A 17249-nucleotide genomic window follows, 5' to 3' on the forward strand; every position below is an offset into this window, starting at 1 on the left:
GGAACAAACATTTATTTTTGAGAAGAACTGTTGATTTTATACTTTAAAAACAATTATACAACAACATGGAAAACTTCGCTAACAAATTCATGATCTTCTACGTTACGCCCTTAAGGAGGCCTTTTTTTTTCCTTTCTTCAGTTCTTCAGTTTTCCTCTTCAGTAGTCCCACACTTACCTCCTTTTCTCATGCCCAATTCAGTCATCACATAGCTCTCCTTCCTATTTTACCAAGAAAGCTGAGAACATTGATCATTAATGGCCAACCTCCTGCCTCCTCATACCTAAAATTTATCTTCATTTTTATGAAGATAAAATTTATAGAAAATTTTATCTTCATTCTAATCTTCTTGACTGTAGTCCCTGATAGGTTGCAGTGCTAAGTCTTGTCCAACTCTTTGCAACCCCATAGACTATAACCCACCAGATACCTCTGTCCATGGGATTTTTCAGGCCAGAATACTGGAGTCATTGCCATTCCCTTTTCCAGAGGATCTTCCTGACCCAGGGATCAAACCTGCATCTCTTGCATCTGCTGCTTTGGTAGGTGGATTCTTTACCACTAGCACTGTCTGAGCAGCCCAGATACATTTATCCCTTTTATAGAATCAAATACTGTTTGACCTCCTGTCATGTCTTCTGAAGAAACTAATTAATCTTGCCATTCTGTTCTGTCTCATTGGAAAAGACCCTGATGCTGGGAAAGATTGAGGGGAGGAAGAGATGGAGGCAACAGAGGATGAGATGGTTGGATGCATCACCAATTCAATTGACAAGAATTTGAGCAAATTCCAGGAGCTAACGAAGGACAGGGAAGTCTAGCTGCAGCCCATGGGGTCACAAAGAGTCAGACATGACTTAGTGACTAAATAACAACAAAAACCACCTTTGATCCTGAGTTCCTCTTACCTAATACATGGGAGAAATATCAATAGCCTCAGATATGCAGATGACACCACCCTTATGGCAGAAAGTGAAGAGGAACTAGACAGCCTCTTGATGAAAGTGAAAATGCAGAGTGAAAAAGTTGGCTTAAAGCTCAACATTCAGAAAACGAAGATCATGGCATCCGGTCCCATCACTTCATGGGAAATAGATGGGGAAACAGTGGAAACAGTGTCAGACTTTATTTTTTTGGGCTCCAAAATCACTGCAGATGGTGACTGCAGCCATGAAATTAAAAGACGCTTACTCCTTGGAAGGAAAGTTTTGACCAACCTAGATAGCATATTCAAAAGCAGAGACATTACTTTGCCAACAAAGGTCTGTCTAGTCAAGGCTATGGTTTTTCCTGTGGTCATGTATGGATGTGAGAGTTGGACTGTGAAGAAGGCTGAGCGCCGAAGGATTGATGCTTTTGAACTGTGGTGTTGGAGAAGACTCTTGAGAGTCCCTTGGACTGCAAGGAGATCCAACCAGTCCATTCTGAAGGAGATCAGCCCTGGGATTTCTTTGGAAGGAATGATGCGAAAGCTGAAACTCCAGTACTTTGGCCACCTCATGCGAAGAGTTGACTCATTGGAAAAGACTCTGATGCTGGGAGGGACTGGGGGCAGGAGGAGAAGGGGACGACAGAGGATGAGATGGCTGGATGGCATCACTGACTCGATGGACGTGAGTCTGAGTGAACTCCGGGAGTTGGTGATGGACAGGGAGGCCTGGCGTGATTCGATTCATGGGGTCACAAAGAGTTGGACACGACTGAGTGAGTGAACTGAACTGAACTGCAATATCCTATTTCTAATTCCCTGTTGTGGCCAAGCTCTCCATTTTTTCTCTTTCCATTCAGTTCCCAACACCTCCCTAGTATATATGTAACTTCTATACCATGTGACACTTGATATTTGGAGTAGGTGGTCAAATACTTTTTAGTTGAATAAACTGGAATCTGTGGAGAAAAAAGTCACAAGGTGAGACCCGAAAAATCCAACATTAGGTATGTGACAAAAGGATTTTTATAACCTCTATATCAGTGTTTCTCAAACTAGAATATTTGAATTCTTTACCAGATACTTTTCCTCATGTTGCGATTTATTTCATTAATCTACAGAAAGAAATATAAATATTGTCCAGATCACCTGGATCCCACTTACAACTTAGTACTACCGTGTGATTCCAGAGCCTGTGTCATGTTTAGGATTATGATCTTGTTAGTACCATGTAACAGTACTTTGTCTTAGGCAAACGAGAACAGACATAGATAACAGTTGCTTATTTCTGGCCATCAGTGGAATGACATCAGTGAAAGAATGAACAAGGTCTCCTAAAGTGTCTAGTAGAGAAAGCTGGTCACTATATATAGAACACAGCAGTTAGTTATGCCAAATATAAAAGAACCTAAATTGTAGCAGTCAGCTCTATATTTGTTTCTAGAGGTGATTTAATTTGTAAAGAATAAAAAATCAAGTAGCACATAAATATTAATTTTATTAGTTTACATTTTCCCACATTTAATATATAAACTTGAGCATAAAGTTTATATCAAGTATTTTATTTTTATTATAGTATTATATGTTATTGTCATCTTACATATGTGTGTGTGCATATATATATATATATATATATATATGACTTTATTACATTCTAATAAATAACTGGAGGGGAAACCTCAAAAAATTTTTTTTCTTAACGTCAGCTCTACCCATTAAATACCCTGTACTATGTGTCTTTACTGCAGTTTAGTTCAGTTAAGTCGCTCAGTCACGTCTGACTCTTTGAGATACCATGGCCTGCCGCACTCCAGGCTTCCCTGTCCATCACCAACTCCCAGAGCTTGCTCAAACTCAGTGTCCATTGAGTTGGTGATGCCATCCAACCATCTCATCCTCTGTCGTCCCCTTCTCCTGCCTTCCGTCTTTCCCAGCATCAGGGTCTTTTCCCAGTGAGTCAGTTCTTTGCATCAGGTGGCCAAATATTAGTTTCAGCTTCAGCATCAGTCCTTCCAATGAATATTCTGGACTGATTTCCTTTAGGATGGACTGGTTGGATCTCCTTGCAATCCATGGGACTCTCAAGACTCTTCTCCAGCACCACAGTTCAAAAGCATCAATTCTTCATCACTCAGCTTTCTTTATAGTCCAACTGTCACATCCATACATGACTGCTGGAAAAACCATAGCTTTGACTATATGGACCTTTGTCAGCAAAGTTATGTTTCTGCTTTTTAATATGCTGTCTAGTTTGGTCATAGCTTTTCTGTCAAGGAGTAAGTGTCTTTTTTAATTTCATGGCTGCAGTCACCATCTGCAGTGATTTTGGAGCCCAAGAAAATAAAGAATCTCACTGTTTCCATTGTTTCCCCATCTATTTCCCATGAAGTGATGGGACTAGATGCCATGATCTTAGTTTTTTGAATATTGAGTTTTAAGCCAACTTTTTCACTCTCCTCTTTCACTTTCATCAAGAGGCTCTTTAGTTCTTTGCTTTCTGCCGTAAGGGTGGTGTTATCTGTGTATCTGAGGTTATTGATATTTCTCCTGGCAATCTTGATTCCAGCTTGTGCTTCATCTACCCTGGCATTTCACATGATAAGTTAAACAAGCAGGGTGACAGTATACAGCCCTGACGTACTCCTTTCCCAATTTGGAATCAGTCTGTTGTTCCATGTTCAGTTCTAACTGTTGCTTCTTGACCTGCATATGGATTTCTAAGGAGGCAGGTAAGGTGGTCTGGTATTCCCATCTCTTGAAGAATTTTCCAGTTTGTCGTGATCCACACAGTCAAAGGCTTAGGCGTAGTCAATAAAGCGGATGTAGATGTTTTTCTGGAACTCCTGCTTTTTCGATGATCTAACGAATGTTGGCAATTTTGATCTCTGGTTCCTCTGCCTTTCCTAAATCCAGCTTGAACATCTGGAAGTTCACAGTTCACATACTCTGGAAGCCTGGCTTGGAGAATTTTGAGCATTTCTTTGCTAGTGGGTGAGATGAGTGCAATTGTGCAGTAGTTTGAACATTGTATGGCATTGCTTTTCTTTGGGATTGGAATGAAAACTGACTTTTTCCAGTCCTGTGGCCACTGCTGAGTTTTCCCAATTTGCTGGCATATTGAGTGCAGCACTTTAACAGCAATTATTACAACTATTTTAGGTCTTTCTCACAATCACAACTCATCTAGATTATTTCAATACCACCTCAATTGGTCTCTTTAATCTCTATCCTAACATAACACTTTTGCTAAATCTTTCACATTACTATCATAGTTATCTTCTCATGATTAAAATATGATCATGACTTTATGCTAAAAATTTAATTCCCTCGTCCCATACCCTTCACAATTAAATCTGAGCTCATTAACATGGCTTATAAGGCCCTCAAGATATCCAGGCTTGTCTTGGCCAAGTTTTGTCTCTTTTCATCTTTGCTCATTCATCTCTCCCACCCCTACACACACCACCACTACTCCTCCTGTAGTCAAAGTACGTTCTAAACTACCAAAGTACCTTGGAAACTTACTTTCCAAAGTTTTGGAAACTTGTAATTCCCAAAACTTATCAGGCCAAGTTCTCTGATTGTTTTGCACGATGTTCCCTCTGCCTAGGAGCATTCCTTTTTTTTTTTTTCCTGGCATGACCTTCTTTTTATTTGTTTAAATACAACTCCCTTCTGAAGATGGCCTCCCCATCTCCAGCTGGCTTGGGCATATCAGTATTACTCTATGATCCCAGGTGGCACAGTGGTAAAGAATCTCCCTGCCACTGCAGGAGACACAAGAGTCTCAGGTTTAATCCCTGTCAGGAAGATCCCCTGGAGAAGGAAATGGCAACCCACTTCAGTATTCTTGCCTGGGGAAATCCACAGACAGAGGAGCTTGGTGGGCTACAATCCATGGGGTCGAAAAGAGTCAGACATGCCTGCTGCTAAGTCACTTCAGTTGTGTCCAACTCTGTGCAACCCCATAGACGGCAGCCCACCAGGCTCCCCCGTCCCTGGGATTTTCCGGGCAAGAACACTGGAGTAGATTGCCATTTCCTTCTCCAATGCGTGAAAGTGAAAAGTGAAAGTGAAATCGCTCAGTTGTGTCCGACTCTTAGCGACCCCATGAACTGCAGCCTACTGGGCTGCTCCATCCATGGGATTTTCCAGGCAAGAGTACTGGAGTGGGGTGCCATTGCCTTCTCCAGTCAGACATGACTAAGTGAGCACAATATTACTCTATATATGCACTTATAGCATTGTATACACCCTAATGGTGAGCTCATAGTTAATGGGCTCCCTACATAAAAATTTTTCCTAAAGGTGACAGCTGGCTTTCCTCTGTGTATCTTCAACATCTAGCTCAGTGCCTAGTACATAACAGGCACTCTATTTTTTTTAAATGAACACTTAAGATGGGAGTGATTATCATCAACAAATCTCTGTTACATTAACATCCTTTGGCCTAAATCTGAAGATACCACCTAGCCTGCTGCTGCTAAGTCGCTTCAGTTGTGTCCGACTCTGTACGACCCCATAGATGGCAGCCCACCTAGCCTACTTAGACCTAAATATCAGGGTTTTTTTTTTTTTTTTGAAGAATGTTTTAAATTAGTTTTTGGCTGCGCTGGTTGGTTGTTGCTTTGTGTGGGCTTCCTCTAGTAGCCATGAGTGGGGCTACTCTTCACCGCAGTGTGCCGGCTTCTTATTGTGCCGGCTTCTCTAATGGCAGAGCACCGGCTGTAGTCTCGTGGGCTTCAGTAGTTGCAGCATGTGAGCTCAGCAATTGCAGTTCATGGGCTGTAGAGCACAGGCTCAGGAATTTTGGCACACAGGCTTCACTGCTCCGAGACATGTGGAATCTTCCCGAACCAGGGATCAAACCCGTGTCCCCTGCATTGGCAGGCAGATTCTTATCCAGTGCACCACCAGGGACGTCCTGAGTATCACTGACAACTCACCTCGAAAGCAGTCCCATTTTATAAATCCACATTTTAAAAACTGTAAATAAGGAATTTTGGGGGGAAGGCAAAACAATTATATATGAACATGTTACAGGGACCAGATTTTTAAGCTAGCAAGTATTAATACAAAAAAAAGGCAACTAAGTTATGTAAAACTGAACCACTGTAAATAATGGTGGTACCCTGAATTCTGTTCTTCCAGCTAGAGTAGGAGACCTTGTAGTGCTTGAGTAAAGAGGAAGAGGAAAAGGTTGCCTCTTCACTTCCAGTTCCCTCAAGGGAAGTCTACCTTTGACAGTTTCCTTCCTACTTCTTTCTGTAAATCTCTCCATCTAGTTTCCAGTGTCCTTAACCATCCCTTTTGTCCCTAATCATAGCCCTGTCCAAGCCAGGGGTACCCATTTAGCCCTACCCTGAAAATACTCCAGGGTAATCTTCCCCTTCTCTCCATTTGCACAGAATAGAAACAAGGAATGGCTAAATTTATATAAACCTTCAAATATCTAGTTATGTCTTAACTCTTGGCCTTTGTGTCTAAATTACTGTTGGAGAATTAATCAAGCATTGTAGCAACCATGTTCTTTCTTGTATAGGTCTTTTTGTAAGATGGGGAACCTGTATCATGGTATCATGCTGTTCTTACTGTATATGATAAAGTCCATTCACATTATTACTTAATCATTGAGATTTAATACATTTTGATGATGGGATATCTCTGAAATTGTCATACTTCAACATCAAATGAGCCAAATTCTTAAAAGTTTTTAGTTTTTAGATGTAGTAGAATGTTTCTTAATAAGTTTCAGTCTTTCTTACTGTGCCATGTGTTAAATCATTACTTCCCTGCAATGAAAAAAATCAACAGGTACTAGATAGTATTAATGGAGAAGGCAATGGTACCCCACTCCAGTACTCTCGCCTGGAAAATCCCATGGACAGAGGAGCCTGGTAGGCTGAAGTCCATGGGGTCGTTGAGAGTCAGGCACGACTGAGCGGCTTCACTTTCACTTTCCACTTTCATGCATTGGAGAAGGAAATGGCAACCCACTCCAGTGTTCTTGCCTGGAGAATCCCAGGGCCGGGGGAGCCTGGTGGGCTGCCGTCTATGGGGTCACATAGGGTTGGACACGATTGAAGCAACGCAGCAGCAGATAGTATTAAAGACTAAAAGCCTCTCATATGTGGCTCCATTAAGCCACTCAGATACTATATAGATCGATTCTTTAGAACCACACAGTACAACATTCCCATAATCACACCTAATTTAAAATTCTCTAATGGAAGAATTTTACATTTATCATCACTGTCTTATACATTCTCACCTATATACTTAAATAGTCAAATTCAGTATGGGTTAAATGATAATTTTGGTCTAAATTACAACACATCTCTGTTTAGATTTTGTAGATTGTTATTGAAACAAGAAACACTGTCATTAATGTTGGGAAGTAATTCTAATTTGAATTCCTTACTTTTAGTTAAGTACGTTTAAAGTTAATTTGTATTTTGGAACCCAAAATTACGGCAGCCACCCCAGTGGCTTCAGCCCATGCCACAAACCTAAATGTCAGTCAGCTTGCACTTACATGAAACACCTAACTTAGAAACCTAACATATACCAATCACAAACTTCCAACTCAGCTTAAATAGCTCACCTGACCCTAGAAAACAGGACCTGCTGGCCTTACAAGAAAATCCCTGACCTCCGAGGCAACCGTGCTCTGTTTTGGTGTTGCTGCTTCTAATGATCTATAAAACTCTCTCTTGCCTAAAATCCCTGGAGAAGGGAAAGAGTGTTCCACTGCTTACACCCTCAATCTATGGATTGTTTTTCCTTGAATAAAGGACATCAAGGGACATCAAACTCATTACTAAGTTGTTTTAATTTTGTCATTTGATAGCACCTAATCCTCAAATTTCTTATCTAGATGATTTACCCCCAATTTTCAACTACTTGATTTTATTTGAAATTTTAAAGAAAGATTTCTATATTTAGAGTACACCAAAATCAGATGTATTCTATTTCTGATCATAATCAAGAACTTTAACTTTCAATAAAATATGCTATTTAAAATTAATGTTAATCACTATGTTTTATGCAAATACTGATAAAAATACCTCCAAACTTAAGACTGACAGCAAATGATTATTATGTTAAAACCAAATCTAAATTACATTGTTGTTTGTATTGAAGGAAAAATCTCTTACTGGATATAAACATCAGGTTATCATCAATAACCTGAGAAGTATGAGATATTGAAAATATTCAGTAATAAGAATATTCTTATTTCAGACTGATCTCATGTTTTTGTTCTAATTCATTAGTTTTTAAAAATCTACATTGAGGTAATTCACATACCATAATACCCAGTCTTTTTAAAGTGCACAGTTTAGTGAATTTCAGAATATTCACAGAGTATTATGTAATCATCATCATTATCTAACTTTCATCACTTCCCCATAAAAGACCACATACTCCTAAGCTGCCACTCCCCATTCTCCCTGCCCCTAGTCATCTACTAGTCATTTCATATGAATGGAACCATACAGTATATGGCCTTTCATGTCTGCCTTTTTTCATTTAGCAGAATGTTTTCAAGCTTCTAGATACATGTTGTAGCAATATCAGTGTTTTGTTCTTTCTTATTAATTAAAAATATTCCATCATATAGAGACACCATATTTTATTTATCCATTTATTAGCTGATGGACATTTGAGCTGTTTCCACTTTTTGGCAGCTATGAATAATACTCTGAACATTCATGTATACAACTCTTTACATGGAAAGTGCTCAGATTTAATTTTTAGCTTTACATTTGGGCATGGTTCATTATGTGCCAAAAACCATCTTATTTTAAGGTCAAACGATGTTCTCAGCATGAAAATAAGTCTCCTAAACCACACTAACTTGTCTTGCTTACAAAATAAAATTGTGAACTGGAAAGATATAAAGACTAATTTGATTTTTATGCAAAAAATATCAAATAACATTTGAGTTGGGGTCCATATTACCTATTCCAAGTAGAATTTGGAAACATCCAGTTTACATATTTATAACTTTATATTAAATCTGGACCATAACATTTGTAATTTAATCAATAAAATGGCATAAACTGTGTTAGAGCCAGTGTCCTTAGCAAGCTATAAAACTATGACAACACAAGTCAGAATGGCCATCATTAAAAAATTTGCAAATAACAAATGCTGCAGAGGGTGTAGAGAAAAGGGAACCCTCCTGCACTGCTGGTGGGAATGCAAATTGATGCAGCCACTGGAAGACAGTATGGAGATTACTTAAAAAGCTAAAAATAGACGAGCCATATGATCCAGCAACCCCACTGCTGGGTATATATTCAGGGAAAACTAATTTGAAAAGATAAAACTCAGCGTTCATAGCAGCACTATTTACAATAGCCAAGACATGGAAGCAACCTAAATGTCCATCAACAGATGAATGGATAAAGATGGAATACTACTCGGTTGTAAAAAATGAATGCAATAATGCCATTCGCAGCAACATGGATGGACCTAGAGATTATCATACTGAGTTAAAGACAAATACCTAACAAACCATGATGAAGAAGAGGATCTAAGTATACGTATAACTGAATCACTTTACCGTGCACCATAAACTAACACTGTAAACCAAGTATACTTCAATTAAAAAAAAAATTCTGTAACAAAGATACAAAGATCTGAAAATACAGATGTAATATTAATAACGTAAGTATATGTACTAATCTGTGTTAACTACATTTTAACTAACCCCTGTACTCACATTATTACAATAATGTGGCTACACCGACGCATTCGTATAATATTAGGACTTCATAATTTGGATTCGTTATTCTGTTGCCCCTTTTAGAAGAATATAAAGAATGAAGAAAATTAGCATAAAAGTGGCAACAGAATAACGAATCCAAATTATGGAGTCCTAATATACGAATGCGTCGGTGTAGCCACATTATTGTAATAATGTGAGTACAGGGGTTAGTTAAAATGTAGTTAACACAGACTAGTTATTAATACTATTAATATTACGTCTATATTTTCAGATCTTTGTAACTCACAGAATTTTTTTTTTAATTGAAGTATACTTGATTTACAGTGTTAGTTTATGGTACACAGTAAAGTGATTCAGTTATACATATACTTAGATCGTCTTCTTCATCATGGTTTATTAGGTATTTGTCTTTAACGTACTTAGTATGATAATATAAATGGCATTATTGCGTTCATTTTTTACAACTGAGTAGTATTCCATCATGTACATATACTACATCTTTATCCATTCATCTGTTGATGGACATTTAGGTTGCTTCCATGTCTTGGCTATTGTAAACAGTGCTGCTAAAGAATAGCAAGAAGAGATAAGAAAGCCTTCTTCAGCGATCAATGCAAAGATTCATGGGGTCGCAAAGAGTCGGACACGAATGAGCGACTGATCTGATCTGATCTGATTCATTAAGAAGGAAGACTGTGTCAGTTCTTCAGCATTTTTGTATGTTTTTAATTTCTGAATGTAACCTTTTATTTCAATATATAAAACTGTAATCTTTTTTAGCACATTGCACACTACAATATAAAAAATGATTATTTTCTGTTTGTCAGATGGGGACATTTCTATCATTGTAACTCAAATAGGTTAAATGCAACTGTCAAGTGGGTTCTGTATATTACCAGATATGTGAATGGTGTTTTAAAATCTGAGCTACTCCTAAACTGCTTCCTAAAACATCAAAATACTTGTAGGCCATGGTCCTTTTCATTTTAACCTTAGCAAAACTGAGTAGAAATACGTTTGTTAGTGTAAATACAAACAGAAAGCATAATCAGCCAATAAATCTACTCTAATGACAAATAAAAATGAATTTGGGATGACATAATCAGTTCTCTCCATTAAGCATGGATAATCTAGAACTTCATATATTAGGATTTATTTACATGCAGTAATTTCTTGGATACAACCCTGATAGTAATCAATATAAAAAATACAGTAGCACTATTATAATACAGAGGTTTAATTTCAGATATGAAAGCATGTTTCTAGGGCATGGAAAGACATGAGTGGATTTCTTCATCTTCTAAGCAAAATTCCATTACAAAAATTTCTGTAAAACAAACCCTCTTCTAGCCTCAACCGATAGCCCACTTATTTTAAAGGTGATGTTGGATATAAGCAATATAACAGCAAAGGGAGAATTTAGAAAATTCCTTTTATAACACAACATTGTAAATCAGCTATATACCAGTGAAAGCATTTTGAGGCAGTGAATATGTATTTGTTACACTAGTGGGCAAATTAAAGTTGGCTAATAGTCAAAGGGTAAAAAAATAAACACCTTAGTAGTTGAGAGAGCGAGCTTTTCAACTATATTTCAAGTTAAAAAAAAAAAAAAGAGCTTGGAGATCAGACTGCCTAGGTTTAAATCCTGGCTTTATTAGTAACTGTAAGACCTTGAATGTTTCCTCTGTGCAATGGGGGTTTGATGAGATAAAGAATTCAAGCGCCCAGCACATAGTACTTCAAATAACTGTTAACACCTATTATTAAGAATTTTAAATATATATTACTTTTAATATATTTCATCTTTGCTTATTATTTTCATTTTGCAGTTCTTCCACCATGACTTATGTGTAAAGGCGTGAAATAATTAAGAGTGATACAGTAAAACCTAAATTATCTGGAATGCTTGAGAAACCCAAAGAATACATTTATAGGTATCAAAAAATAAAACAAATGGGATAAATTTATTTCCTATCCTATAACATGCTTCCATGTCTTCTAAACAGGAGTATACCAGTGGTAAACTTTTTATTAATAAATCACTATTATTATGGATATCAATTATATTTCTATGTTAAAATTTCATAATCTCTTAAAAGATTACCAACAGGAATATGCCTGTTTGATTCCACCCAAGGATTTTTTAACATTAAGTCAATGAATACAATTCAGGGAGTGTGTGAAATTGAATTTAAAAAATTACATCTTTATATTCACTAAATCTCCCAAGTGAAAATTAGTATTTCCTTCAATTATGAATGAAAGCAGCAAACAGCTGTACCTACATATGTATCTCCAACAGGAATCACAGATCCTTTGTATCACATTACAACTGTTGCAAACTCTGGAAATTTTATGTTTATTATTATTTCAAAAATTTGATATTAGAGCCGCCAGTAGATCTTACTGTATTAATAATAAAGGACATATATTCCCATATCAAAAGTTTATTTTTCTTGGGACTTCCCTGAAGGTCCAGTGGCTAAGGCTCTGCTCCCAGTACAGGTGCCCCAGTTTGATCCCTGATCAGGTAGCTGGATCCCACATACTGTAATTAGGAGTTTGTGTAATGCAAGTAAAAATTCTGCATGCCACAAATAAGACCCGGCACACATAAATAAATAAGTTTGTTTTACTTTAATATTCTGAGATTCTGTTTCAAGTTGTTTTATTTTGTAATGCTATGAATTCTGTTTTATACATTTAAAGGCATAAATGTAAGAAGAGTCCATGGTTTCACCAGACCGCTAAAGTAGTTTGTGGCTCAAAAAAGTTAAGAAAGCTGACTTCAAATTCGTCCCAGTCTGCTGTGCTCTGTTAATTTAGAACACTAACATGGTCCATTATATTTTCATACCAAAGTTTGTTTAGATTAGGGTAGTACAAATTAGCTTCTCTGGGACTTTTCTTCATGGACCCCTTGGATATCATGCGTTCCCACTGAGTAGGTAGGAATATTTCCTGCCTTGTACCTTGGCTTCAAAGAGCAAAACAAGAGGGAGAAATAAGTTAAATAAAAGTAGCTTGAGATACACTGAAAGTAGAAATATAAAACATTCTACTCTTCCACTTTCTAAATTAAGAGATAATAAATACTCTATTCAATAATTTACTCTGGCATTAACTGCATGGGTTCAAATTCTACATCTATTTATCAGCTGTGTGACCTTGGGACAGTAACTTAATCTCTCTGTGCATCAGTCTCTCTATTTGTACAAGGAGGTTAATAAGCACTGTACCTGGTACATTATAAATGTTCCATAATGTTATAGATTTGTTTCACTCTATGGCCAGTTAATGTTTGAGCAATTAATAACATTTATACAGCACTGTAGTCTACAGTGCCCTTTCACATGCATTATGACATCTGAAGCACATAATAACCCTGTGAGAAAGGACAGCTATTATTACACCTACTTTAGTGTTGAAGGAACTAAGACAAGTAACCTTACCAATATCACACAAATAGGAAGCAAAGGAACAAGAACTCAAACCTGGATTTCTTCTCTCACTCCAATTGCCAAATCCTTTGTATCTACCACATTAGACTGGTTACAAGAGAGAACAAAAGAAAGCTTTATTCAGGGAAGAGGGAGGGGGCAGAGGTGTCAGCAGGCCATGAGGTAAGCACTTCTGTGCTCTGGAACTCACAGGGTGGTCCTCTGAGTAATCTATATCACCTAGGACAGTGTTAGAATTATAGAATCTCAGGCTCCACCCTGGCCTACTAAATCAAAATCAGCATTTTTGAACAAGTCTCTAGTGACTGAAGATACTAGTTTGAAAAGCAGTTTCACTAATTGTTCTAGTTATGCTATTATGATCACTTGAATAATATACATTTATCACATACCTAAGAAGTGTTTATTAGGTAATACTCTAGCTTACTGCTTTCCTTTTTTAAAACAGGAATTTTTTGAAAACAAATTTTTATATCCATTTAATTCTTAAAGACCTTCACACTGTGAGACCATTAAGGAGCGTTAGAAAACTTTAAGCAGGTCAGTGTTTTATCTTTCAATTCCTTTTAAAAATTAGCGTCTTGCTACCCTTTGCCTGAGGTATGATATACCGGAAAGCAAAACCACCTGTCCTTTGTTTTCACCGGCAGAATAAAACCGTACGTTTCTCCCCCTGGATATTTCAGATACTTTCAGTAAGTATTCAGTTTCTCGGACTCCAAACTCTGATTTCTTTAATGAGTTTTGTAACTTTCTGGCTCTAGGGACTGAAACAGAGCAACAGGAAGAAAAAGGTATTAGGCCTACTCCCATACCTAAACTTTGGCGATGGTGACCATTGATTATAAAGGCAAGTAAACAGCCTGCCCCAATCCCTATTCCCCATCCTAATCATTCACAGTTGAGCTTAATTTCTAGGCTGCTCTAATTCCGGGGATTGGTCAATCGGCACTCTCTTCTCAGCGTTGATCCTCGAGGCCCTGGGTCAGAACAGCACTGACTTTCCGCACGTGGGAGCGCTGATCAGTGACCTGCCAGGTTCTATTTAAAATAACTGTTCCCATTTTGAGGGGCGACTCCTCCCAGAGGTTAATCAGTCCTGGCCAACAGGCGAGCCAATGTCCCTCACCTGCTCCACCAGAAACTTCAAACGCAGACTCAATCTAGACTAAAGGTATCCAGTAATTAACGCATAGTTCCTCCCACCGCAACATTCCTGATTGGGCGCGTGAGAGAGGGATGTGTCGGCTCGCGCTCTTACCAGTCCGGGGAATTCCATTTCCTCTCCCTCCCACCAACATAAGCATTCAGGGGCGGTGCTTCCCGGTCGACGGCCCGCCCCAGCTCGAGCCTGTGGCCCATCGGCATCTCGCGAGAATTTGTGGATTTGGGGGCGGGCCCCTACCAGGAAGAGTGCACAAAACTGCCCTTAAGTCATTGCAGCGCTACAGCTCCTGTTACCAGCCTCGAGGTTCTCGCGAGATCCGCCTCCTCAATACCAAGTGAGGAAACTGGGGGACACTTTCGGGAGGGGCGTGGGGCGCGATCGCGCAGCTGCCGCTTCCATTACCTTCCTGCCATGGTCTCCTTCCGGTTCTCGATGCTTCTCTGAGTCTGAGGGTTTCCGCCGGTCGTCTACCCTTCCCCCCCAGCCCATGACCCGCCTCCGGCCCCCGCCCTCCAAGTCCAACCTCCGATCTGTTTAATAAGAAGGTGCTGTTCCGAAAAGGAGAAAGGGGTTGGCACAGATACGCTCGGCCCTTGACGTGGGGAGCAAACCGTCCGCCTTCAGCCTTAGATTCGTCCTGTGCTCGCGACGGCGGCGTTGGCGGACTGATACGCGGCGGTGAAGAGGCAGGAGGAGGGGGGAGGGGCGGAGCGTGGCAGCTGGCAGTAGTTCCGTCAGAGCGGACATCTTGTGGCTGTGTCGTGCGCGTGAGCCCCGTAGGGCCGGGGAGGCACCAGCTGCCGCGCGGGGAGGAGGCCGAGGCCGCAGCGTGAGGGAGGCCCCGGCCCCTCTGTACGCGTGGGTGTGGACGGCTAGGGGAAGGGAAGGGAGGCTGGCCCACTGGCTGGCCGGGTAAGGGGAAATGCAGGCCTTCGGTGGCTTCAGGGACCAGCCTGTTGGGTGGGGTAGGGTGGGAAGGCTAGAGAAGCCGGGGCCTCTTCTGCTTAAGAGGGAGGGGGAATGGGCGCGTCCTCGCGCCTAAGCCGGAGCTTCAGGGGCAGCTCGGGCGCGTGGGGGCTGGCGGTGGCTGGGCGGGCGCGCGCGGGAGCGCGCTGGAAGGCGGAGTGTACGGTGGCGTCAGGGGCGACACAGAATAGCTCTAGCTGCGGGGACAGCAGCACACTTCAAGCCTGTTTCCTTCCCCTCCCCGGCCGCATCTTTGAGCAGAAACCGAAAGGAGCCGGGCGTCTGTCCGGAGTCTCCTGTTTCCCCCTCCCCCCTTGCCTTTCTTTGCCCTACTGACGCCGGCGTAGCGCCGACTAGGCCCCGGCTCCTCCTCTGCTGCGCCCCGGACCCTGCCCCGCACCCACCCCTTTCTCCTCCGCCTCTTCCTTTCCCACCCGGGTCTCTTCCTTTCTAGAGGCCGGGAAGTCAAACTTGTAGCCACCCCTCCGCTCTTCCCGTCACCCTGGCCCCCTCTTCGGGCCGGAGCACGACATAGAGGCTGGCGGTGGCTCTGCCACCCCACCCACCCCGGATCGCGACCGTTTTTGAGGGACTTGGATTCGTCCGGGTCTCTGCGGGGCCTGTGCGAGTGCTGATTTGCTCCGTTTTTGCAAAAGGCGCCTGTGTCTGGCAGAGCCGGTGTGAGACGAAGAGACAATCCTTCCCAGCCGCCAGGATAATCAAGAGTTTTGGCCGGACCTTCGAGCACACACCGAGATAGTGAGGAGCCAGACGAAAAGCACAGACTATGGCGCTGAAACGGATTAATAAGGTAACCCTGGGGTTGAGGGGAATGGGGTCGTGCGATGAAAGGGAGGCTCAGCCTGGAGGAAAGCCTTGAGGAGGGGCAGTATAATATGGAAATATCCCTCCTTGGGTCACTTCCATTGGGGGATGGGGAATGCGGATATACTTTATGAAGAACGCGATTTGGAAAGAACGGAACACTTCTGGCGAGTGAGGAGTGTTGTCTTGAGTGTGTTTCAATGGAATCGGTGCAAATTCGGGATGGAGAGTGATTTCAGGCGCCTCGGTTCTTCTGTAAGAAGTGTTAGTCCCCTCTGGGAGTCAGACTTGGCCAGAGACGCTCCCGCAGATGTCATGGCGTTCCTATTCTCATTGCTTGAAAACTTTGTTGTTATGTGAAGGCTCTGTGCCTTCTGGAGGAAGAAACATGGGAAACTCAGAGGAGAGAAAATCCAAGAAATCGGCAGGTCCCAAACTTGATAAAGGGGTCAGCGTAGAAGTCTTGGCAGCTGAAGAGTAGTGAGTGAGTCTTCATCAGAAAGTGATCGTCGATTCTGGGCAGGTTACACAAGCATAAGTTGGATTAGGAGAAGATGGGCTGACAACAGTGTTGCCACTTCCTGTGTTTTGTAGTTGGGCTTTTCACCCGAAGCTATTTATCAGAGGCACACCGGGAACTGATATAAAACCCTTCTGGAAGCTCCGTTTTTCTTTGGCATGGGAAGAGGGGGAGGGTAAAGAGTGAGATGGCAGCAGGAGAAGGCTAGTACCTATTTTTGCCTCTGTCCATTTAATAACATTCTCTGGGGAAATTGCTTCGCCATATACAACGAGGTTTGATGCTCAACTGTGGCTCCAAGTTGAAAAAAATAGGGTTTTTTGAGGTTTTGGGGGTGAACGGAACCTCTACCTCCGGTAGTTTAGTCTCATTTTCTTGCTCTAACTTCTGTCCCGCATTTTAAGATGGCGGCTGCTTTAACTGGTTCAGGCTCTTTCCGGCATCTCTTCTTGTAATATGAAATAATAATCTTTGTTTAATGTTATCTTTTATATCAGACTGTACACTGCTCTAAGACCTCCTACTTAAGACTTAGCTATATTCAAACTCTCAGACTGTATTTTCCTTTTTTGTAACGTGTGTGTGTGAGAGATGTTTGGTTCTTGCACAATCAAGGAGGGTGGAGTATTTCCAGCTTATTTGAA

The 17249-nt window shown here is 40.9% G+C and overlaps 1 protein-coding gene and 1 long non-coding RNA gene across 11 annotated transcripts in view; one reads left to right on the top strand and one right to left on the bottom strand.

Annotated features, from left to right (window-relative positions):
- Positions 1 to 14420, bottom strand: part of LOC132345481 (uncharacterized) — a 30561-nt gene extending 16141 nt beyond the window's left edge. The window contains exon 1 of the long non-coding RNA XR_009494833.1: positions 1 to 14420. This exon is cut by the window's left edge and continues 13981 nt beyond it. This is a non-coding gene — a long non-coding RNA (uncharacterized lncRNA).
- Positions 14421 to 14509: 89 nt separating this feature from the next.
- UBE2D3 (ubiquitin conjugating enzyme E2 D3) overlaps positions 14510 to 17249 on the top strand; it is a 29594-nt gene continuing 26854 nt past the window's right edge. For 4 of the 10 annotated variants that reach the window (XM_059887357.1, XM_059887354.1, XM_024993048.2 and 1 more), the window contains exons 1-2: positions 15017 to 15146; positions 15917 to 16071. In XM_059887357.1, the coding sequence (XP_059743340.1) occupies positions 16048 to 16071 (24 nt within the window). In that variant the 5' untranslated portion in view covers positions 15017 to 15146; positions 15917 to 16047. 10 annotated transcript variants of the gene reach the window in all.

The sequence above is a fragment of the Bos taurus genome, chromosome 6, assembly GCF_002263795.3.
Source record: "Bos taurus isolate L1 Dominette 01449 registration number 42190680 breed Hereford chromosome 6, ARS-UCD2.0, whole genome shotgun sequence".
Classification (NCBI taxonomy): Eukaryota; Metazoa; Chordata; class Mammalia; order Artiodactyla; family Bovidae; genus Bos; species Bos taurus.